Genomic DNA, 25,803 nt, shown 5'->3' on the forward strand with positions numbered 1-25,803 from the left:
CTGGTTGATTGTGCGCTATGTTATTAAAATGTGGTCGGAAATTTTGAAAATTTCTGCTGAATGTATTAAGGGATCTGTTAAAATTTTTATTAAATTGTGGAGGACGTGGCAAATTATTTGAAGTTGTTTGAGTTTGCGGATTATGCCTATTGGATATGGAAGGTTTGGGGTGGTTATTGTACCTGGGAACAGAATGGTCAAATCTGGAATATGATCTGAATATTTTGTTCCTTTATGCAATAGGAGAATGCTATTACTAGTGTTTCAGGCTTCATAGCTCTTATAGTAGAGCCCAGTGGTTCTCTTAGACCAGAGAGGAACACATTTAAGCACATTTCGGTGTGGAGATCTTTCTTCGCCTTGATAACGTTTGTATCTCGTTCATGAATTTGAATGCGAGTCGTAATGGTAGCTAGGATTTCAATAATTTCGCTATAAAAACTTTCTACGCTTTTATTTCCCTGCCTTAAATTATGTAAATCACGTATGAGTGACGTTTCATTTCTTTTGTCTGAATAATGTAGTATAAGATTATTTTTTATATCATTCCATTTTAATGGAGTACCGTACATATTCAGTACCTCGTTTGCTGGTCCTACAATTTTGTTTCTTATAGCCCTCAGCAGTATTTGACAGTATGGTGTGTTTTGGGTGCATACTATAAGGGCAATAATTTCTTCTACGTTGTTTATAAATTCAAATAGAAGTTTGGGATTTCCTTCAAATTTAGGGAGGTCTTTAATGGCATCAGGTACACGTAATGAATTAAATATGTCGGTGGTTGAAATTGTTTGGTTTGAGTTCGTTGCCATATCTAATTCTTTATTGTTTATATCTAATTCGGGTATTAATTTACTATCAAATAGACTAGCCAAACTCCAATCTTCTAAATTTTCAAAGTATTCACTTTTGTTATTAGAATTTAGAGGGTACAATTTAGAGGGTAGGGTGTTGGGAATTTTCTTTTCTTATTTGGCATAGATTTTTTTTTTTTTGCAATATAGTTGGAATTGTACTAAATATAGTTGTAATTTTAATTAATTTTCTTGCAATGTTATATTCAATAATATTTTAATATTAATAAAAATTTATATATTTGGTTTTAAACTTTAGTGTAATTTGTAATTGTAAGGGTAATTTGTAAACGTTTGTTTTAAAGTTTTAAGTGTTTTTGTAACTATGTAATGGTGATAACTTAATAGCTTACATGCATACCCACGTTAAATACGTCAGGTTCATTTGATCGGTTCTTACAGGTTGAAATCCAAAGCCTTGTTCACTAGTCCACAGGGATATTGTATGACTTAACAACCAATTTCCTCTTGACGCTAAGTTTCTACCAATGATCCGTTGATAACACGCAACACACACACAATCACTACATTTTTGTTGAAATTATCATTCAAATCTGACTTTCACAAGCAATTTTTAACACCACTTATAGTTAATTATGATTTTAGTTTTTAATTAAAGTTTGTTTAATGTTTTGAGTTAAAAATTTTTTTGATTAGATTTGGATTAGTATACAATAATTTTTCAAAAAAATATTCGTATTGTAACTGCGAACCGTTAAGTTTTCTTTACGATAACCCGTCATAAATTTCACTTAAGTGAACTACCGACTTAAACCGATCCTACCGACTGTGCCAAATACGTAACGTACTAACGTAGGTAGGAAAAAAACGAATTTTATATTTACGAATAAAACTTTATTGTGTCGTTATGACTGCAATTTCTATAATATAATAATTCTACATAATAATTTCCAGAGTATTTATAAATCTTTTATGTTGATTATTACATTTTGTTTAAAAACAATTTTAACAAACATTTATTTTAATGAAATTTGATATTAATAAAAATTACTTAAATCTGTGGGAAAGTTTAAAGCATGTGACTAATAACATGTTGTTAGAACAATGGCGTTTTACATTTATTTGCTTAGTAATAAAAATGTGTGTGAATTATTTGTACAGTTGAAAGTTTTAAGGTAATTAAGTATTTTATATATTCTATATTCTATATGGTGTAGTGTAACTCGCCCGTATCACATAGAGTAAACGTCGAAATATCAACGTATTAGCGTGTAAAATGTATTTAGGATGAGTATGTAGTTTATGCAAACAAATGAGAAAACTGTTAATGTGAAATTTTTTTTTAAAGGAAAATGTATTCGATAGAAAAAGTACTATCAAATATATTGAATAAATTCAATTTTATCCATTCGAATATCTAAAATGAATAAGTTTTTCCTAAAAATTTGAATAATTCGATTGTTGATATTCGATAGTTTCCATCTCTAGTATTAATTACTAGCTTGTAAAGAAACATCCCCGTGTGTATTATTTCCATATTTAAATTTATAAGTCTTCGCAATTATTCATAGGTGTTACACTATTACAAAGTCATCTGCGTATAGAAACAGCATATAGATTGCATTTTTACTACTATTTTTCGATTAGTGCTATCGAAAGACTCGGTTAAATCAAAGAACATCAATCTACTTTTTTAAATTTTGAAATAGACTCTTGAATATTTGTTATAACAGCAACTTTTGTATTTCAGTTTTTCGTAAAGCCGTAATGAAAGTTGCAAACAAGATTATTTTTGTTAGATATTCTGCACGCAAGTTTCTACATATTCTTAGTTGTAACAGTAGATAGTGATATATTGATCTAAAGTTATTTATTTTTGTTTTCTCGCCTGAATTTTACAGATCGAAATTACTTTATTTATTGTCATTGCATGTGGCGTCATATCTTCCCCTAATATACCGTTTATTAACGCCATAATCAGAAAGCTAACTCGTTCTTAAGCATTTTAATAATCGTTGTCGGAAGTTTCTCTACACCTGCAAAATTTGAGTATAATCGGAAAGTAATAAAAAATGTGCATCGATGCAGCGTCGATGTAAAAAGGAGTTGCTGATGCTATACCGATGTGATGCATTTACTTGCTGATGCAATATTATTTTGACATTTTGAGACATTTTCTATATCATATGTTTTTTTGGCATTTATTTTGAAAAGATTTTGTGTAAAAGTATTTAAATTATCAACACCTGAAAATATATTAAAAAAAGTTTTTAATTTCAATTAAGTTTTGGAGATTTTAATATAATGGAAGATTTAAAAATATTAATGCCGTGCATAAAGAAATAAATAACTTTATTAGTTATTGAGTTAAAATAAGAAATTATTTACTTCTCAGCTTCTATTTAAAAAACTTTGCATCAATACAAAATCACAACAAACAGCTGATTTAATACTATGCGCATACGATGCGTATTTTTGGTATTTTTGGACACCAAACTCTAAAGTATTACAATATTGATGCATTTTCGTACATGATTTTTACATGATTACACATTGATGCTGGATCGATTACTTTCCGATTATACCCTTTGTTTCTTTTATTTTGTCAATGGTCTGTAAAGTTTTTGTTAAATTCAGTTTCTTAATTTTGAATCTAATTAATTTTATCAAATTAGAAATAATATTAAGTAAAATTAACACTATCTCGAGTTGGAAATTAATATTATCAAAAAATGATTAACTTTATTAGTTATTGATTTTAAATAGTAAATTATTTACTTGCCACCATCCACTTAAATAACTTTGCGTCAATAATAAATCACCAAAAAATAATAATCCACATCTGATTTGGCATGACACGCATGCGATGCGGTTTGTTCACATTTTTGGACAACACACTTTACAAATGTTACCTTATTTGATGATGTATTTTCGCACATGATTTTTAGATGATTTTACATTGCGATTATATTCCTTATTATAAGACTTTATTGTTACTTTAGAAAGTTACTTGTGACTTCAAAAAAAAGGTGGTGAGATAATTTTATTTTAGAAAAATAATATCTTCGTTAAGATTTATTTATATACTAAATTGGATCTTGCTATCATGAACGATGTAACGTAGAAGTTTTGTAAACCAGCAGGAAGTTATTTAAAAAATGTTTTCTACATTGAAATGTCTTAACTATACACTAACTTTTTTATCGTAACTTACGAGTAATATCAACCCTTTAACGAAATACATACATACTTATAATTACCAATAAGTGTAAATTTTAGAACTTTTTTATACAGATATTACAATTTGATTGTATTAAACAATTTTGCTGTAATTTATGTTAATTTTTGTCAACATTTTGTAAGGGTGATTTACGAAAAGACCTTAGCTGTTTCGTCAGGGAATTGGTATCCAGGCTAATGCTGATGATATTGTCATCATCGCTAGAGGTAAGTTTGAGGGAACTCTTTGTGATATAGTCCAAAGGGGATTACGAGTGGCCCGGGCCTGATGCGATACTGTGGACCTCAGGTTTAACCCTAAAAGACGGCCCTGGTGCTTTTCACTAGGAGAAGGAAGATGGAGCATCTGCGCACAATATACATGTGCGGAGTAGAGAGAAAATCGGAGGTCAAATACCTAGAAGTGGTGTTTGCTTCCAAGCTCCTTTTGCGAAGTCACGAGGAAGCTGTGTGCACACGGGCAACCCGCGCATGCGTATTATAACATAAACCATAAGTAACACTTATGGTTTGCGGGGCCATCTCGGGCAGGTCGTGATATAATAACACGCATCGTATGCGTATAGTATTAAATCAGCTGTGCATTAATTTTTGTTGTGATTTTGTATTGATGCAAAGTTTTTTAAATAGAAGCTGAGAAGTAAATAATTTATTATTTTAACTGAATAACTAATAAAGTTGTTTATTTCTTTATGCACGGCATTAATATTTTTATATGTTCCATTGTATTAAAACCTCCAAAACTTAATTGAAATTAAAAACTGTTTTTAATAGATTTTCAGTTGTTAATAATTTAAATACTTTTACACAAAACCATTTCAAAATAAACGCCAAAAAACATATGATTTAGAAAATGTCTCAAAATGTTTATCTCACATCGGTGTAGCATCAGCAACTCTTTTTTGCATCGACGCTGCATTGATGCACATTTTTTATTACTTTCCGATTATACTCAAATTTTGCAGGTGTAGAGGAAATTCCGACAACGATTATTAAAATGCTTAAGAACGAGTTAGCTTTCTGATTATGGCGTTAATAAACGGTACATTAGGGGAATATATGACGCCAGATGCAATGAAAATAAATAAAGTAATTTCGATCTGTAAAATTCAGGCGAGAAAACAAAAATAAATAACTTTAGATCAATATATCACTATCTACTGTTACAACTAAGAATATGTAGAAACTTGCGTGCAGAATATCTAACAAAAATAAATTTGTTTGCAACTTTCATTACGGCTTTACGAAAAACTGAAATACAAAAGTTGCTGTTATAAAAAATATTCAAGAGTCTATTTCAAAATTTAAAAAAGTAGATTGATGTTCTTTGATTTAACCGAGTCTTTCGATAGCACTAATCGAAAAATAGTAGTAAAAATGCAATCTATATGCTGTTTCTATACGCAGATGACTTTGTAATAGTGTAACACCTATGAATAATTGCGAAGACTTATAAATTTAAATATGGAAATAATACACACGGGGATATTTCTTCACAAGCTTATAATTAATACTAGAGATGGAAACTACCAACTATCGAATACCAACTATCGAATAATTCAATTTGTTACGAAAAACTTATTCATTTTAGATATTCGAATGGGTAAAATTGAATTTATTCAATATATTTGATAGTACTTTTTCTATCGAAATACATTTTCCTTTAAAAAAAAATTCTTAAATATTTTTGGTTTTCTTGTAAACTTGTACATAGCAACCCGATAATGTATTTAACATCTAAACATCATAAAGGAGTAATAATTGCGAGATCAAATTGGTAATATTTTCGCAAACTAAATGCAAGTGTAAATAACACCTTTATAAAAGGAACTTCACATTAACAGTTTTCTAATTTGTTTGCATAAACTACGTACTCATCCTAAATACATTTTACACGCTAAGACGTTGATATTTCGACGTGTACTCTATTTGATAAGCGCGCACTGCACCCAGAAAAATGTTATTACATCTGCCATAGTTTTGAATGCTTCGAGAAATAAAAACTGGTAGAAATCGGATAGTGCGAAGAAATAACATTTTCTACCATATTTTATTGCACTACATTTTTAACATTGGAACATGTTTATGCTGCTAAAAAATACAAGTTGTTTTTATTACTTATGAAGTATCTAACAAGACCAATTGAAAAAGTAGTCATAAAATCTAGCTACATTTTATATGTCACAAATCAACTATGTAATCATTTAAATATATTTTCGAATGAGCATCGGAGCCAAAAAGCAAAAACGTATTATTACGTAAAACGTAGAAAATTTTTAAAGAACAAATGTGATTATTTTAAATTCAATAAGTATCCGCAAAATATAGCTTTAGTTTATCTTAATACAATTAGTACTACATACCCATTATGTCTGGTATACATTATCTGTTATAAAGATATTTTAAATTCAATATGAATATTATTCGACATACTCAATACTGAAATTTATTAAATATTCGTTTATAAAACATTCAATAGGCCAAATCATTCTATAGTGCCCATCACTAATTAAAACAGTCGGTGTAAAAAATAAAATAGCAAAGAGCAGAGAGCACATCGAAAAATTTCCCGTTGCTTTTTAAAAATTTTGTTTATGCGGTGCTGCCACTGGTTGTAAAATTTATTAAAATCTTTCTTAAATATTTAAGGCATTGTTCTTAATGTTAGTTATAAATTCAGGCTCTATTTGGATTTATAGGTCTATATTTTTTTCAGAAATACTTTCACTATAAATAATTTAAACAAAAGATCACTAAAAATTATTTTATATTAGAATTTATACAAAATTTATTATGTTCTTTACAGTACAAAGTCTTCTAAGAGACTGAATTAACGTTATAAAAAGAGTAAGGTAATTGTGAAGCGATTACATATAAAATAATAACTGTATATTATTACAAATACATAAAGATGTTGCATGATCATACCTATCATTATAATGTATATTCACAATAATATTAACATGTATAAAGAGCATCGATGTCCAATTAGAGCGGAACAAATAATAACTGTAACATTCCCCCCTATCGATGATCTTTATATATCTAAATATCTTTCAAAACTCAAGAAAAACAATGCTCTTCATAATATATCTAAATATTTTCAAACTCAAGAATAACGATAATTTCATTTTAGCTTATGCTAATTTAAACTTCAAATTTTCAATTCAAAAAAATTTCTTTTTAAAGTATCAATTCAAAATTTTTTTTTTTAATTTATAATTTTAAAAATTTGAAAATTTTAATTTATGTTAATTAATTCAATACAATTATTTAATTTAGCTTTTGATAAACTTTTCGTTAATATATCTGCTGACATTTCAACACCTGGTAAATGTTCTACTTTAATTTGACCTAAATTAGCCTTTTTCTTACAAAAGTGATAGCGTATATCAACGTGTTTCGATTTGTTGTAATTAGGTTGATTGTTGCTTAAATTAATTTTTTTAGATTTTTGTGTTCTTGACTTCCAACATATTGGACTTCCTGCCATCATTATTAAGAAACCCGAACATGATTTTCTATCTACTAAATCATTTGCCCAGTCTGCATCATAATAAGCTTTTAAATTTCTATCCTGCTTTTCATCTTTTATTTTATAATGATTTGTTCCAATTAGATATTTTAATATTCGTTTAGCTGATTCCCAATGTATTTTTCTTGGTTGATTTGTAAATCGGGCAAGAAAATTTATGCTGAAACATATATCTGGACGCCAATTAGTTCTCGAAATGGTTTATTTAACATATCCCTTTTTTCTTCATCGGAAATAGTTTCGCTATAGTAAAATAATTTCATATTTGTTTCCAGTGGTGTGCAAACAGTATTTGCTTCAGACATATTAAATTTATTTAACATTTCTTCAATATATTTTTGTTGATCTATTTCAATACCACCGGTGGGTGAATCTCTTTTTATATTAAAGCCTAAAATATTTTTAACCTTTTCAAGATCTTTCATGTGAAATTTATTTAATAATTGCGATTTGGTTTCAAATAAAAGTTTTTCAGAATTTGAGGCTAACAGCATATAATCTACATAAACAATTATAATTATTAAATGAGATTCAGTGTTTTTAACATACAAACATTGATCAGCAGTTGTCTGTGTCATACCAAGTTCTTGCAAATAGTTATTTAACTTTTTATGCCATTGTCTATTTGCTTGCTTCAATCCATATAATGGTCTTCTTAACAAACAATCTTTGTTTATATTATTATAAACAATCCATATTCAGCACATAAACTAAACAGCAATCTGAAGGTTTCATATCTCGTAACTGGTGCATAAATTTCATCAAAGTCTATGCCAGTTTCTTGCTCACAACCGCGGACCACAAGTCTTGCCTTTTATTTTAAACCATCTTCACCATTTTTAGTAGTGAAAGCCCATCTGTTGAACAATATTTTTGCTGATTTTGGACGATCTACTATGATCCAAGTATTATTTTGACTCAAAGATTTTAATTCTGTTTCCATAGCTTCTAACCAATTTAATTTATTAAAACTATTCATCGCCTGTTTAAAAGATGTTGGATTACTTAACATTGTTAAATTAGATTGCTCGTGTCTAATAATCTTCGGTATGTTCTTTCTATTTTGGGCATACTTCGTTTTTCACTTTTGCGATTTTTTTTTATTTCTTTATCAATTTCAAAGCCGTGAAACGATTCCTCTGAACTTTCTTCAGCATCATGATATGATTCATTTGATTTTTCTTCAAAATCGTGAAAAGACTTATTTAAATTTTCATTATGTATATCATCAATCATTTCTAAATGGTTCTTTGTACTAGTACTTGCATCATTACTTTTAACCAAATTACCACTATTAGCAGAAACCATGTCTAAAAATGAATAATTATTTAAATTTATTTTTTCAAAAAATTTTACGTCTCTTCGTTTTATAATTTGCTTGTGACCATCCCACAGTCTGTATGCACCGGATTCCGGACAATATCCAACGAAAATATACTCATCACCTTTCGGTTCCAGTTTAGACCTTTTGGGACTTTTATATAACGCGACAACTTTAGTTCCAAATATTCTCGACTGATCAATTTTCGGTTTATGATTAAATCACATTTCGTATGGTGTTTTGTTCTCTATTAAACTAGATGAAGGAGATCTGTTTCCGATGAAAACCTCTGTATTTAACGCTTCAGCCCACAAAGTTTTGGGGTCACACCTGATTCAATTATCATACACCTAGTCATTTCCGTTAGGGTTCGATTTGCTCTTTCAGCTACTCCATTTTGTTAAGGGGTATACTCAACTGATAATTCTCGCCTTATGCCAAGATTTTGTAAATAATTATTAAACTATTTGGATATCTACCGTTATCGCATTTCAAACACTTTATTTTACAACCACTTTCTCTTTCAACAAATTTTTGATTCAACTCTTGAAGGCTGCAAAAACTTCTGAACGATTTTTCAAAAAAGCAACTTGGATATATCTTGATTTATCGTCAATGAAAGAAACAAAGTACCTAGCTCCACCTAAGGAGCTCACACTCATAGGTCCACATATATCTGAATGTACTATTTCCAATAAATTATGTGTTTTTCTTAAATTATGATTAAAGGTTTTTGAGAAATTTTGGCTTTTTCACATACCAAGCATTGTATTTGTTTGGATTTTAAATTTTCTGATTTTAAATTTCCTTCTACTATATTTTCTACATTTAATTTTAGAAAATCATTCAAATTCAAATGACCGAAACGCTAGTGCCATTTTATCAAATCATTACTTGGTACGGTTGCTAGTAATGAAAAATCAGTTTTAGTATTCAAAATATAAAGTTTTTCCTTTTTATTGGCATAAAATACCCTTGAATTATCTTGTTTACTTAAAATAGCTTTATCATGGACAAATGTTACTTTAAAACCATTATCTGTGGCCCTCGAAACGGATATTAAATTATGATTTATACATTACATTTTTCAGTAACATTTTTGAAATTCTGTTATACTTATTTTGTATATCTATATTCACTTCACCGATTCCTAGCGATTTAATAAATTGATTACCAGCAATTTGAACATTTGAAATTATATTATATTTTATGATTGAAAATAATTGTAAATTATTACACATGTGTGCAGTAGCACCGCTATCTAAAACCCATTTTTGGTCAACATTTTCATCGCCAAGCGCTTTTAAAACAGCTGACATAGCGGTATTTTTATTTCTTTTGAAATTACAATTTACCGATTTATGACCTCTTTTACCACAGTTAAAGCACGAACCTCCAAAATTTTTATTAAAATTGAAATTTATATTTTTATTTGAAAATCTATTATTATTGTTATTAGGTCTATTGTGATAATTTTTGTAGTGATTATTATTACCAAAATTTGTACTGCTTACAAATTTATTAGAATTACTTTCCTTAAAATTTTCCAGCAACAAGGCGTTTTGATTTGAGTCGTCCTTTTCATTGTCTATATTTAATCTTCTAGTTTCTTCCTCAATAAACTTTATTTTCAATTCTTCAGGTTCTGGTAAATTGTCTCTTAATTCAATTGCAATATTAAAATTTTCATACTCGTCTGGCAAACTCTTAAGCATCATAACTGAAATTAATTCTTTAGGTATAATAATTCCCATTTCTTCCATCTGATCAATTAAACTTGTAAAATCTCTTAAATGTATAGTCATCGTTGTGTCTGAAGCCTTTTTCATCATAAATAATTTCCTATACAGCATTACCTTCTTCGACGGTCCTTGCGATGTATATACTAATATGTTCCACGCTTCTTTCGATGTTTTGATCTCTTTATATGTTGAAGTTTATTATCTTGAACAGCTAATAAAATAATTGCCAACACTTTTTGATCGTTAATTTTCAAAGCTTTCTTCTCATTTTGTTCAACTGGACAGCATTCTTCTTCACTCGCATATGCCCATAAATCATTAAAGAGTAGTACGCTTTTAATTTTTACTCGCCAAGTATCACAATTGCTGTCGCCCAATTTTTCCATTTTTTCGTTTGAAAAGTTCATATGTTTATTTGATATACATATGTACTTTGAAATAAATTTAAAAAAAAAAATTCAACTCTTTACTTTTTACTTTTTTTTTTTAATATTTTATGCCGCGTGGTTAAAGCCTGGGCCCATAACCTGTTAGAATTTATACAAAATTTATTATGTTCTTTACAGTACAAAGTTTTCTAAGAGACTAAATTAACATTATAAAAAGAATAAAGTAATTGTAAAGCAATTACATATAAAATAATAACTGTATGTTATTACAAATACATAAAGATGTTGTATGATCATACCTATTATTATAATGCACAGGCATACCTCGTTTAACGCTCATTATGCGTTCCTAGAAGTTGAGCGTTAACAGAAACAGAGTTAAAAGGGGCTCATTTTACACTAAAATATAGGGTTACGTTACTACCAACTTTTTTTGGTACTTTTTCAAGCCAAAAATAATAAGATCGTACATATTTTTATTTTGAAAAAAATTTAATTTCACTTATACTTCATTTAAAAATTAAAAAATAAATAAGAATTTCAATAAAATTAAATAAATACATTAATACATTTCACAAAATAAAGGCAAATTCATATTTAATTGTCTTTTTTAAAAAATATGTCTAAGCTTAATTGCTTTGATAATTTTTTCTTCTCCTTTAAGAGTTCTATGTAGGGTGATAAAGTACTCATTACTCCTCGTTTTATAGCAAGAGACCTTTCAAAATTGGGATCATTTTCACATAAATCTTCTAAAGCTTTTTGGATTATTCCTAGATTATTTTCCAAACATACTCTCAAAAAACCAATATAATCTCTCTCTTAAGAATCTTTGAACATGTAATAATTAATTCTTAAGAATTGCGACTGTACTCAAATAAAAATTAATTCATTAGAATTTCGATTATTGTGAAAGAAAAAAATTTTTTTTTTTAATGTGACAATATAAAATATTTACATTTGGTGATTCCAAGAGATATAATTTTTGAAAATTTTTTTTTCAAAAGAGCGTTATAACGAAACAGCGTTAAAACAGGTAGCGTTAAACGAGGTATGCCTGTATATTCACAATAATATTAACATGTATAAAGAGCATCGATATCCAATTAGAGTGGAACAAATAATAATTCTAACATTTTAAAACGGCAATCTAATTTTAAAATTTTATAAATTCTAAAAATTACAAATCATGAATAAACAATATGAAAATCACTCAGTCTAAACCTGTAAATTTTCCTATCTATGACGATAGATAGAAAAAGTACATATATACAACTACCTCGCCCTAACTTAAAAACTTTGGTTTACTTCAGTATATTTTGTAACGCCCTTATTTATGGTATAGTAGTCTAAGTCTTCATAATGCATTTGAATTTTTTACAAAAAATACAAAATAAAGCTATCAAAATATATTTTTGAATGAAATTTTAGATCGCCAACTAATTTTAATCATTATAAACATAAATTGCTAAAACTTCAAGATTATATAAATATAATTCAATCTAATGCAAATTATCCATATATACAAAAAATGAAAAAAAAAAAAACAATCAAAGAGGATCAGCATAAGTGATGTCAACCAGTATAGAATTATACAATATTTGAACTGAGCAGAAAGAACCAAAGACATTATAATTACAAGATAGTTCAACACGAACAAAAAAAAATTTTTCAATTTTTATAATCGGGGACCAAACATTGGCAAAACATAAAGTATTACATGTAATAACACTAACAAAAATAATTTTTTCTCTGTGAGTTATGAGTACTGGAATATATAAATACCTAGAATAAATACCTAGAAATGGCGCTTGATACCAAGCTTCTTTGGCGAAGTCACGAGGAAGCTGTGTGTACACGGGTAACTCGGGCACGTATGGTTTGCAGCGCCATCTCGGGCAGGTCGTGAGGCTGCTCCCCATCTGTCATGTGGTTGATGTATACCATGATGGTCGTGCAGCTCCTAACTTATGAAGCAGTGGCATGGGCAAGAAGGGTGGCTCTTGATACGGTTAGAAAGAACCTGGAACGATTGCAGATACTCGCATGCGTCTGCAACACAGGGGCTAACAGGGGCAAAAGCTGCCATTTTCAGGTTGGGGAGAAATGGAACCGGAAGAATCGGTGTGAGAGATCGAGGTCGTCTTGTCGGGGATGTTCCGCTCCTACCGATGCTTCGGGACGACATGGTAAGGAGGTACAGCTTCGAGAAAAATTTTGCCTCGTTGCTGAGTAACAGAAGGGGCTGGGAGCGTGACTTTTCAGGCCGCCGAGTAGGACACACCTTATTAGATGGTACGCACAAGGGTCAAAGACCAGTATTGGGACGGATGCGTGGGTATTTGGACCGAGAAGCAAATTCTCCGAACCTATGCGAACTTTTCCGAGTGTGTTTCGTGCTGAGTTGCAAGCCATTGAAATGTGCGTGCGGTTCAGCCTGGAAAAGGGGCATAGGAGCGCTGAACTCGTTTTCTGTATCCTCCGCGGCAATACGGGCTGTCTTGAGAAGCTCAATAAGTTAGACAGATGCAACCAGGTCACACAGTTTTGGGTGCCGGGCCATGTGGGCGTGGAAGGAAATGATGCCGCTAATGTGCTTGCAAGAAAGGGGGCAAACACATCTCTTCTTGGGCCGGAGCCCTTCTGTGGAATCGGACCACATACAATTCATTGGGAATTAAGGAAGGAATCAGAAAAAAGGCGGTCGGAGGGCTGGAGAAGTCTTCCGGGACTGCGGCAAGCCAAGGAGCTTCTGGGAGATTATGATCAGAAGCGATTTAAGAAAATTATAGGGATGGGCAAGAGCCAGGTGAGAGTCCTCACCGGTATTTTGACGGGTCACTGCAGGCTTAGGGGACATCTCAGTCGGCTGGGCCTGGAAAATGAGGATACTTGCAGATTCTGTGGGGAATATGGAGAGACCTCGGTGCGCCTGCTGGGGGAGTGTGAAGCTCTTGCTCGTGGGAGGGGGGTGCTGGGGGGCTTTTCTCTAACGGTGGGGAAGTTACGGTCTTCTGGTCCTCACGAGTTGCTTGAGTTCACCAGGAGGGTGGGTCTCAAGCGTGTGGGTCTCAAGCGTCAAAATAGATCCTTATACGTGGTCGCGGTACACTGTTGCCCCCGTTGTAAAAATCTCCAAATCTAGATTTGTGAAGCTCTCACTTTACGACCATGATTTTAACTTCTTGTCTACTTTTCGAAAAATACCTTAATGTCAGCTATGAAATACCTTATATAGACATAACACTGATATTAAAAAATATTTTTAGACGGGCTTTTCTAAATATTTTTGATATTTTATCAATAGTTTAGGCTTTACTATTTTTTACTAATTTTATGATTTTGTATTTTTTTTTGGTTATTATTTCATTTCAACTCACACTTTATTGATAGTAATGGCTGAATTGAGTACCAGACTATCAATTTCATTCTTCATTAATGAAACTTCAAATAAAGTACCAGCTAAAAATCAAATTTTTCTTTATAAGAAATAATGTTTTTAGTTATTTTGTTTCGGAATGGGTAACTTTTTGTTTGTACTTTTTTTGCAATTTTCCAACAAAATTTTTGAAACTATTTAAGAATTTTGGGATATTTTCACTCCAATTTCCGAAAATCCCTTATCTTCTTATTAATATTTTGATGCGAGCGTCTTAAATTTTTTAAGGTTTCTTTAGGTAAATTTTTCGGTTAGTTAGTCAAATAGCTTTTGTAAATTACAATATTTAGTTTTGTAAATTAAATTTAAGTTACTGTATTTTGTTATACTTTAAAAAATATTATTAGTTCGTCTGAAATATTCGAGTACTTTCAGTACTTTAACTCAAAATTAACTTCGATTCCTTTCAATTTGTCATTTTCAATACAACCTAAACCCGACATTTTTTTAACGTTAGGTAACTTCGAAATTAACTAACTTATATAACATAATTTATTTTTTTATTTATTTATTTATTAAATTACTTAGAACCTTGGCATGCATTGATTGTCTAGGAATGCAGTTTTACGAGAAAAGGGCAAAGCAGACACAACTTGAAACAGTAGGGTTGGATCTAGGTTTTTTATTGTCAGTCGACCTTAAGTAATTTGAAAGCAATCGGTTATGTTCCCTACTTTTTTTTTTGTTAAAAGTATATAATATATTCTCTTCTTCTTTGGATAGACAAGAATTTACATGGAATCAACATTTCACTGAAATTCATATGAGGATATTTCGAATTTGGTCTGGAATTATTTGGAAGTCTTTGATGGAGCTGGGTAGTAGTGAATTCGTATTTTTCGTTATTAGCTCTTTTAGTTTTAAAAGCAAAAACTTTGCTTTCTAAACAGAATTATGAACATCGTGAAGAATTTATTATAAGGTAATAATTGTTTGAGTTCTCCACATTGCAATTAAAAACCTATAGCAATAGCAACTAAAAGTTATATTAATTTTCCGAAAGAGAAATTATACTAATCAGAACTGTCAAGATGAAACTACTGTTAAATAGAAAAGATTACATTAAGTATATTATGTTTGTACAAGTACAATTTTACTTCTTTTCTTAATAATAGCTTTGATACGTGGTATTTTATCAGAATTCACTTCCTAAAATGTGGCAACTTCAAAAGCTAATTTATAAAAATATAAATTAACGTTATATGAAGTAAATTATATTTTTTAAGCGGCTAGCACATGCAACATAATTTTTACCACTTAACTCTATTTCCCCTAGATTCTAAAAATATTCTATTTCTAAAAATCTAAAAATATTTCATTCAGGAAAGAATAAAAAAAGCCAATCGTTTCTGAAACCAGATCAAAAAAGAGAATCGCACGTTTTGACATTCCTTTTTATTTATTTTCGGGGTTTTTTTTACAGGTAAATCATTGCTTTTTATGATTCTCATGATACAGGATCTTTTACAATGAATAAAGCATAGTCTTTATTTAAAATTTTATTCACTGTATTTATGAAAAGGTTTTAACAGATACCTCACACAAAAAGTATACAGTCTTCCCCGGAGAAGTGCCTGACTTTTTAAATTTTTAAAGTAATTACACGGAAAGCGCACTCCTAAAAATACCACTTAGATATAATTTTTTAGTTTATCAATTAAGCAAGCAGATTAACATTTATTTTTCATCTAGATTCAGGTTGACTGCGTTTTTTCACTTGATTGAAAAACGCAATCAACCGAAATAAGCGAAAGATCTTAAATGTACTTTTAAAGAGAAAATTTTTAAGGGGGAAAGATTTTTAAGCACAATGCATATATCAGAGGGTGACTGTAAATATATGTGTCCAACTCGGATGTAAAAGAAGTTTAAAATTCTTATGATATTTTTGAATAAATTTTAATTTTTTTTAACAAATAACACCAATGATAAATAAAATGTCAAAACCTACTCGTTTTTTGCCAACCTACACAATAAATTTGGGATTATGTATATGTGCATATATAAATACATATATACAGAAAAACTTACCATTTTAATTAAAACCCCCTTTAATTTCAACCAAAAATTTCATAAATTTGAAAATTCAGCTGAACTGCAAAACTATTTGTTTGTCCAACTATTTAATTAAGATTTTAAAGGAAAGTTAGAACTCATTGCACCCAAATTATTGATTTATATACCTACATATATAAAACAATTTTAGAAAACAGTAACTATCAATCAAGCGTTTTTATAGTTCCTGCTGGATAAAAGTGTTAGACAGAAATTTTCGATAAGAAATTAAAAAATTTAAAAGGACATTTGCCAATTATACTTCTTGCGAAACTTTATATAAAAAGCTTTTTTAAAATAGGCACATAATCATAACAAAAATGTAAAAAAATTATGTGTACATTGTATATGTATCAACAGTTCAGCGAAGTCATGAAATTTAGTACGTGGGTGTAAAAATTAGCTTTATTTCAATATTTTTCAAAATACAAACATATTCTTAGTGAAGAACACTTAAACTGCGAAATTTAGACACTTTTCAAATTTCGCAATATTTTTGCAAATGTAATTTCACACACAGGAAATAATAATTAATTTTATATTAACTTAGGTTATTACGTTTCCACTTTACATATTTTGATTTTGACATCGAAAAATTATTAAAAAATACCTGCACAGTTATACTATTAACCAAATAATTATATATGTATGTACATGGATATGTACTTTTAAAACTTTTAAATTTCTCAATAATATGCATGAATATATTTGTATGTTTGTATATACGTATATGTGTAGCCATATACATAGCTACTTATGTGCATCATGCATAAATGAATTGTGTAAAAGTTTTTGCGCATGTTTCTATATTTTCCATTACCTATACGAACATTGGAAATTCGAAACTGCTCTTTACTTTTAGTAAGATATGTAATCTGTTAAAATATTTATGTAATTTTAAAATATAGATATGTAAATTACCTTAAATATCCTTTTTAGTATATTTTTTAATCCATATTTAAAATATATTCAAACAAAATTTTAATTCAAACACATGATAACTAAAATTAATTTAAAAAGTAAATGTCAGAGAGTAAAGCTACAGGTATAAATAACTATTTCATGAAAACAAAAAACAAATGAACTGTTCCTCTTTGGTATGCAAAACTTTTCTGACTTAATTTTTTTGTTTCTGCTTTGTTTGGTTTTATTTGAGATACATATATTGAAATTAAGTATAAAAATCGTTTAATTCAACACTTTAACAGGTTTCCCTTCAGTTACATTTTTGTACTAAATTTAAGTAAAATTATTTTGTTTTTAATATTGTTCCTCTTACGAGCAGTCTTTAAGGACTGATTTCTCTTCTGTATCATATTCCTTCAAAAGTTTTAAGGACCAGAATATTATTTTCACCGCAAAAGTTCAGAAAAAAGAAACGTCACAAAAAAAAGCTTACAAAAAGCTTTTTTAAGTGTAAGTCAAAATACTCGCTTACTTCTTAGTGATCAATTTTTTGACTAATAGTGAAATTTTATATATTTTACTAGTCAATTAAATTTTATATACAAGTACCTTACTTCATCTGTAGTTTTTGATTGCAACAAAAATTTTTGTTAAAATCAAAACAAAAAAGCTAACATTTATTTTATTGAACTTTAATAATCGCTTTTACATTCATTAATAATTTAGTTAGGTATATTCTTTAAAATAGTATAGGTCCTATCTCTAAATCTATTTCGTTTAACTTGAAAATATGTTTAGAAATTCTTGAAAATTCAGGGTTGCATTATTGGCTGCTACTTTTTGTTTGTTTTTTACTTATTGTGTTATCATCTATCAGTAACGGGTTTGTAGACTTTAAAATTGATGAGCTGTAGAAACGGAATTAATTTGTACAGGTTTGACTTCAAATTAAGGCTGGTAGAAGTTGTTTTCATTAACTATTTTCAAAAATATAGTTAATGAAAGCAACTTGTACCAGTTCAAAGTATAATTAATGAAAACAATTTCTACCAGACCAAGCCAGTTAACAGCTGAGTTAAAATGAGTATTTTTGAATACTTGCTTGGTCTATTTTATGCTTAATATTTGATATAAGCAATCACCTAATTACATTAATAATAATTATTAATGTAACTACATTAATAATAATTAATTTGATATTCCGTACCTATTTGCGGGTACAGAGTTTTGTGAAATAGCTGCTTTCATGTCATTTCCAATTTGCTTTACCTATGTCATTCCTAAATTTTTACTTTTGCATTACTAATTACTAATATAACGTGTAGTTGTTTATTTGTTTTTTTTTTATAATTTATTAATAATTCTTAAACTGTAAAAAATATTTTAGTTGCATCGGTGCAAAATTTTGCGCTAGTGCACAACTAATTTCTACTTACTCGTGAATCAGTTATTTTTACGAAATTGAGCTGTTCACCTTATATTCTGTTGTGTTTATATTTTCTTTCTTCTATGTTAATTATAATTATAATCATAATTTTTTTTTTTTCTAAATAAAATAGAATGTAAATACGCCTTCAAAAATTTCAAAATTTGCTGCGGATAAAAGACAGAAGTCACAGTAACGTAAAGAGTTCTGCTATACAGGGTGTTCGCATAAGGTGGCAAATAATTTCAGGCATAATTCTTTGATCAATTTCTAGCAAAATATAAACTGGCAAAATTATGAGAGATGGAGCCAAATGTTATATGGGTTGACTTCAAGATCTCATCGTAGCACATTGAAAATCTCGAAACTAATTATCTCTCGAACTGAAAATGCACAACCCTTAGAAAATTTTTTTACATATTTTCCGTACATATTAACAATTATAAATATTTTAAAATTACAATTGAAAAAATTCTAAAATAGCAGAAAATATTTCAGAAAATTTCCAAATATCTAAAAGTTTCAGTAAGTAACGTACATATGAACAGGTACATTATGATTTCTATTTTACTTTTATCCATGTAACAAAATATACAATACACATGTATTTATTTTTCAGATCAATCGAATGATGAAGATATTGATGAAATTATGCATGAAGAAAACTTAATGAATTTATTTATATTCCGAAGGAGTATTAACAATTTCAAATTCCTTTAAGGTATTAGAGAATGAAATTTTTAATAAAAAAGTTTTTGCCTTAAATTCCTTGTTTCTTTTTAAGTTTTGTTATTTGAGATGATGGAACTATCAAAAACATTACCAAACGTATATTTCAAAGTTTAAAAAAATTATAAATAAAGTTGGGTCAAACCAATGGTTTGTATTGTAGCACTTTTCCCTTCAACAAGTGAAAATTCTGCTTTTAAATACAGTGTATTTATAGCTATTTATCACACTATTAAAATTATTTTCATTCATATACAAAGATATTTCTAGGATTGCATATATTTAGGATGAACGATTTATGCAGTCTTTGAAATAAAGCAAAAATTAATATAAAGAGGGGTTAATATAATGCTCAATTTTAAGGATAAATTGTGTGAGTTAAGAAAAATAATTATATTTTTAATGTCATAGAATTTACCGTTAGCTTTTTGTGTTTATAGAAATTTGAAAAAGCTTGCGGTTTCGGAAATATAAGGTGTCGAAAATTCAAATTTTACAAATTTCAAGAGGCGATAACTTGAGAGGAGGTGGAGATGGAAAATAATTTTCTTCTAAAGAAATAAACTATTTGCTAATGTCTAAAAGCCCATTTCAAGCTTCTACAAGCTGGGGTCTAGAAGAAAAACGAAATCAAAAATTTGGAAAAAAAAGACTTCAGATAACGGTAAATTAGAACGGCCATTTTGTTTTTCTAAAGTTTAACTATAATGTACCACGCTAGGGGAAGCAAGGGACCGCTGCCTTTATGCGTTTGCAAAATTTCAAAAATGCTTATGGTTTCATTGCAACAAATAGTTAAAAAAGACCATTTTTAGTGTTTTGGGGGGGTGTAACTTCTAGAGGGGGAGAGATAGGTAAAAATTTTGTTCTACGGAAATAAGTTTGTAGTAAAGATCTATGTACATATAAAATTTCAGCTTTCTATCTTCAAGGGTGTAGAAGTTTTGTAAACAGACACACGGACAGACGGACGGACGGACGGACGGACGGACGGACGGACGGACGGACGGACGGACGGACGGACGGACAGAGTGAAACTAACAAGCACTTTTTTTCAAAAATTTTTTGGAAAAGTGCTAAAAGGAAATATCTAAGGAATTGCCTTATAGTACGTGGTTGTGTCGACAGTACTAAAATAAACTTGACAGAAATGCCTAACATTAATACTACCAATTTTTTCGAGAAAGCATATTTATTCTATAAAAGCCCAAATAATAAGTGCACACAAATTTGTCATGCATCAGTTGGGTTTCTGGCAGTGTAGATGATGCTAAATTGTTCTCAACCTATTTTAGTGAAAAATAATGCTTTGCCAGTTATATCTAAAACAGATATAGTTCCTAACCCTACCACTGTGAAAATGGCCAAATAGCATGAGTTCAGTTTGCGTCATAGTAAACATCGAGTTCGAATCAAAAGCTGCATTAGGATATGAAAGGAGAAATTTGAAAGTTTAAAACAAAGGCTCCCAAGCTTTTTTCCCTTAATATTTATTTAATTAAATTCATATTTTTTTTGTAGACCCCTAGCAGGTCTTCATAGACCTGAGGGTCTATATAGACTACTTTGAGAATCACTGGTGTAAAACAACCAAAACTTCGAGTTCTTCCACAGGAAAACTATAAATTATGTTGCAATTGGATTATGATTTGTTGTATTAAAGCTACACAATATTTTAATTTTGGTAGGAAATAAAATCATTTAACTGATGAAAACTACCAGGAATGAGATGAAAGTACCAGTGAAGAAATGGAAGCTAAAAATAACATAAACGTTACAATCCAAAGAACAAAATCCAAAATCGGTTGTTTTTTTTTTATACCCCAATTTTAGTCCCAGATGTTTTAAAAACAAATTAAAATATTTTGTTTTTAAATGTGTAGATACATATGTATGTATATGTAAGTTTAAAATCATTAATCTAAATAAAAAAATCTAAAAATAAAAGTAAAAATTTTAATAAAAAAAATTTGTTATAATATGTATAAATTGGAATAATATGAATTCACATGTAGTAGAGTTAGTGCGGTGATTGTAGACCAGTCCGTTAACGTGGACCACCATTATATCCGAGAAACTATACATGCAATACATACTATCTATGCATGTCGAAACATACAGAATTATAATTATTAATAAGAAAAAAAAATTATTACTCGGAAATCAATATTGCTGTAGCTTTCAGTATCTCAAGCGTTTTTACAAAAAATGTTGTAAATTTTTAACGACAGCATTTTTTTGTATTTTGTAGTTTTGTGTACCGTTACTATAAAACCGGTTTCGCTAAAGAAGAGTTTTTTGCCACGCAAAAATTCTGTTTAGAACAATTTGATCTGAGCATTTGCTTTGATTATAAAACTTATATTCTTTCGAAAGAAAATTTCGTGTATTGTGGAACACTATGCCTTGAGTAATTTGGCCCTCACATGTGGTCCAAATTTCCCATCCATTTTCAAAACTTTGCTATTATGACTTTTTGCACTGAAAATGAATTTACAAAAAAATTGTTTAACATAGAAGTCTAAAACTTTGCGTTTAAAATGGTAATAAAATAATCTAAGACTGTGGTTCTTGTACGAGTTAAAAAGATTCAAAATAACAGAGAAAATTGCAAAAACAATATAAGTGGTTAACGATCACCGCACTTACTCTATCTATTTTTATATTTATATTTCATCGTTTTCAATTTGCATTTTTCTTAGTTCATAATGCCGTTGTGAGCGTACTTCCTCTAGTTTAAGTCCTTCTAGTTTTATTTTTTTTTTCTCTTTCTTATTGATTCAGATATCACTTTTAACCTCGTAGTTCGCTTCGCGAACGAACTAATCTTACAAAGAAAATCACTTCACTGAACCTAGAATCAGTTGCTAATATAAATACAATACAAGTAAAAACGAACGATATATTGCCATGTGCAATATTGTTAAAAGCAAATGAGAAATAAAATAAATGAAATTCTATACACACAAAAGTCGCCAAATCAGTTGCCAACATAATTATAATACAAATTGAACGATGTAGTGTCTGTCCATTGGTGCAGTGGTTATGGCATTGGACCTTTAATCGAAGGGTCTCGGGTTCAAACCCCGGTCAGGTCACTATAAAAATTATATTCAATATTATATAACATAATATGCAATACTAATAAATATTATACAAGTAATTTTCAAATATTCATAATATTCGATACTAAAGACTAAGAAAAATAAAACAATAAATATTAATAAACTGAAATATTTAATATAAATATAAACTACGGTAGACTAGTCACCTACCTAGCTAACTCTCTATGACTATAGAAATTAGGGCATGATAGATATCATGCACTAGCCCTATACTCCTCCTAGGAGTGAAAAAGAAAAAAAAAACAAAAAAAAAAATTTAACGATATGCTAAATCCAATACAAAAAAAACGAAGAAGAACTGATCAAATATAAATAAAATGCAATATAATACAGATAAAATAGACCGATTCACGTCATAAGTGCCCATTACCTAATATAAATGCAATACAAAAAGTGACGAAATTAAAAATCTACCTAAATAAGAAAATTGAAAGATTGGAGTAGTTGATTCAAATTGAAAGCTACCTCAATGAAATAAAAAAAGGAGGCATTTAACTGGGCTACAATATCTCTTATATTTATGTATAAAATATTTAAAAAAGGATAATAATTATTAATGCTTTTTTGCTTAAATATTTTAAATAAAAGAAAAACCCAGAAAAATTAATTATTATAAGGTAACATTCTACAACGTTGGGGACTAAAATAAAATATTAAAGTAAATTAAACAAAAGTTTAAAAAATTTAGAATAGGATTTCAATTTTTTTCGAGGATTAAAAATAAAGATAATTATTTTTATTCTATAAATTTCATATAAGGAATAATAAATTTAAACTCAAAAGGTTTAAAATCTTTATTTCTTTAAATTTAAGGAATTACTTATAATTTCTTATAACAGTTTATTAAATAAAAGTTTTAAATTTTTCTCTACGTTTTAAACTTTTTGGTTTATATAAGTAGAGCCATTTTGTGGTTCAAAACTTATTACTTATTTACAAAACCCATTACATATTCTTTTCTTTAAAATTTACCATAAATACGAATAGCCCTATAAATATAACCAAAAAACATGCAATTATATACATATACAGAAGGGAAGTGAAAGAAATGAACGATTGAACGAGATTTTATAATCGGTCAGTGAAAAAAAGTAATTCGTTCAGAAGGAATCATTGAAATTAACGGTATTGCCTATGACTATTTTAATTTTACTGTTTCGCCACTGAAAATATATTTTAATGAATTTTCTTAGTTGTTGTTTTCTATGACCCTTTTACTTTTTCTTCCCGCAACTGCTTCTTGTCCTTTTTTATATATGCGCATTGTTTTTGCAAGTTGAATACTTGCAAATGTAGTCGAAATCTCAAATTTGCTTTAAAATTTTTAAAAATTTTGGCTATTATTCCCTTTTGAAATGTATTTAAAATTTTGAAAAACTTACTCCGTTTGAATTTGAATATTACAAAATCAAAAAAATATCATCAAAGTTTTCTTACAACAGCAATGATCAAAAATATCATCGACAGTGTTTTCTTGACGGATGCTAAAACAAAATTTAAATATATGGAGTTGCTTATACATGTGGTACTAACAAAGATTGAAAACAAGTACTGAGTAAGAAGATAGCAGCGCTAAACAGAAATTATAAGTGTCCTATACCTGTAGGTACCTGGATTTATTTAGTCATTGATCGCTTTTAACAATTCAATTACTTGCTCCTTTGTTGATCTCTTAAAACATGTGATATGTCTTTCTGAAGGTTTCTCTTTATTTTGTAAATGTAAGTTTTAGAGAACAATCATTTGCATTTTCTGCAAATTTCGATCCTTTATTACAACATGCATTTATACATTTCTTCTGTAATGCTGGGTTTTTTAGACATCTATGGAAGTACGCATTATTTTCTTTACTCTTGCTTTTACACGTTCCAAATTGGATTGATCGTTTTTACCGACCGTATTGTACAATAGGTAGGTTATGTGATGGCAACAAATTTTGCATATCAACTGTCGATCTGTCGATTTTGATGAAATTTTATATGTTAGTTTATTTCCACCATGTCACGGATTGCTTAAAAAAGCTTATATGCACGGATCAATTAAAAAAGCTTAGATAACTAAAAATTTCGCCAAAATTCGTTAAAATCCCTGTACCTCGAGAACCCTTAAGATTTCGCACCTACTCCTAAACAAAAGGTTTACCCATTTTCGACCCTCTAACCAATGGTACATGTTGTTGTATACCTTTCTGAATCACCCTATATATATAGCTACTTCTCAGGTGTCAAAAAGTACGGGTACTTCTAGAAGGACTAGAGACATTGGACAAAAGGCATTAGATAGGCATACTATTAATTCGAAAAATCGAAATAAGCTTAAATAAATATCAGCTTTTATTAAAGACATCAGATGTTTTGTGGCAACTAAATTTTAATGCTTCATTTGTTATTGTTTTGAATATTACGTTTCGTCAGCAAGCTTTGAAAAAATATGCATACACATTTTTTATACATACGTATGTACTTAAAATTTCATTTTTAGCACTTTTCCAAAAAAAAATCTTTTGAAATCTTTTCCGTCCGCCCGTCTGACCGTCCGTTTGTCCGTGTGTCTGTTTACAAAAGTTCAAGATCCTTGAAGATAGAAAGCTGAAATTTGATATGTATATAGATCTTTACTAGAAACTTATTTCCTTAGAACAAAATTTTCACCTATGTCTCTCCGTCCAAAAGTTATACCCCCTAATCCCTAAAAAATTTTGATACCGTTTTTCTTCTACACTGTACGTTACGGGAGTCTGAAATTTTGGCAGCTCTCAGATATTCATAAATATCTGAATTATTTTGTTAGAAGAAAATTTTTTCCCATCTCCACCCCCTCTTAAGTCATCAGCTCTAGAAATTTAAAAAATTTGAATATTTGACATCCTTTATTTCCGAAACCACAAGCTTTTTCAAATTTGTATAAACGCTGAAAGCTAACGGTGAATTCTATGCTATTAAAAAATATAGTTATTTTTCTTAACTCACTCAATTAACCCTTAGAATTGAGCATTATGTTAACCCTTCTTCAAATTTATTTTTGCTTTATTTCAAAGACATGCAATTATAGAAATAGTTTCGTATATGAATGAAAATAATT

At 29.2% G+C, this 25,803-nt stretch overlaps 1 protein-coding gene and 1 pseudogene across 1 annotated transcript in view; one reads left to right on the forward strand and one right to left on the reverse strand.

The window, feature by feature from the left end:
• The window catches only part of LOC129616309 (uncharacterized), a gene marked incomplete at its 3' end in the record, with an annotated part of 141,574 nt that extends 124,434 nt beyond the window's left edge, over positions 1 to 17,140 (reverse strand). The window contains exon 1 of the mRNA XM_055531905.1: positions 17,083 to 17,140. Coding sequence (XP_055387880.1) covers positions 17,083 to 17,125 — 43 coding nt within the window. The remainder of the gene's footprint in view (positions 1 to 17,082) is intronic.
• Positions 17,141 to 17,559: 419 nt separating this feature from the next.
• Positions 17,560 to 23,258, forward strand: LOC129616316 (uncharacterized; annotated as a pseudogene).
• The last annotated feature ends 2,545 nt before the right edge of the window (positions 23,259 to 25,803 follow it).

Source organism: Condylostylus longicornis, unplaced genomic scaffold, assembly GCF_029603195.1.
Source record: "Condylostylus longicornis isolate FDR11 unplaced genomic scaffold, ASM2960319v2 ptg000179l, whole genome shotgun sequence".
Taxonomy (NCBI): domain Eukaryota; kingdom Metazoa; phylum Arthropoda; class Insecta; order Diptera; family Dolichopodidae; genus Condylostylus; species Condylostylus longicornis.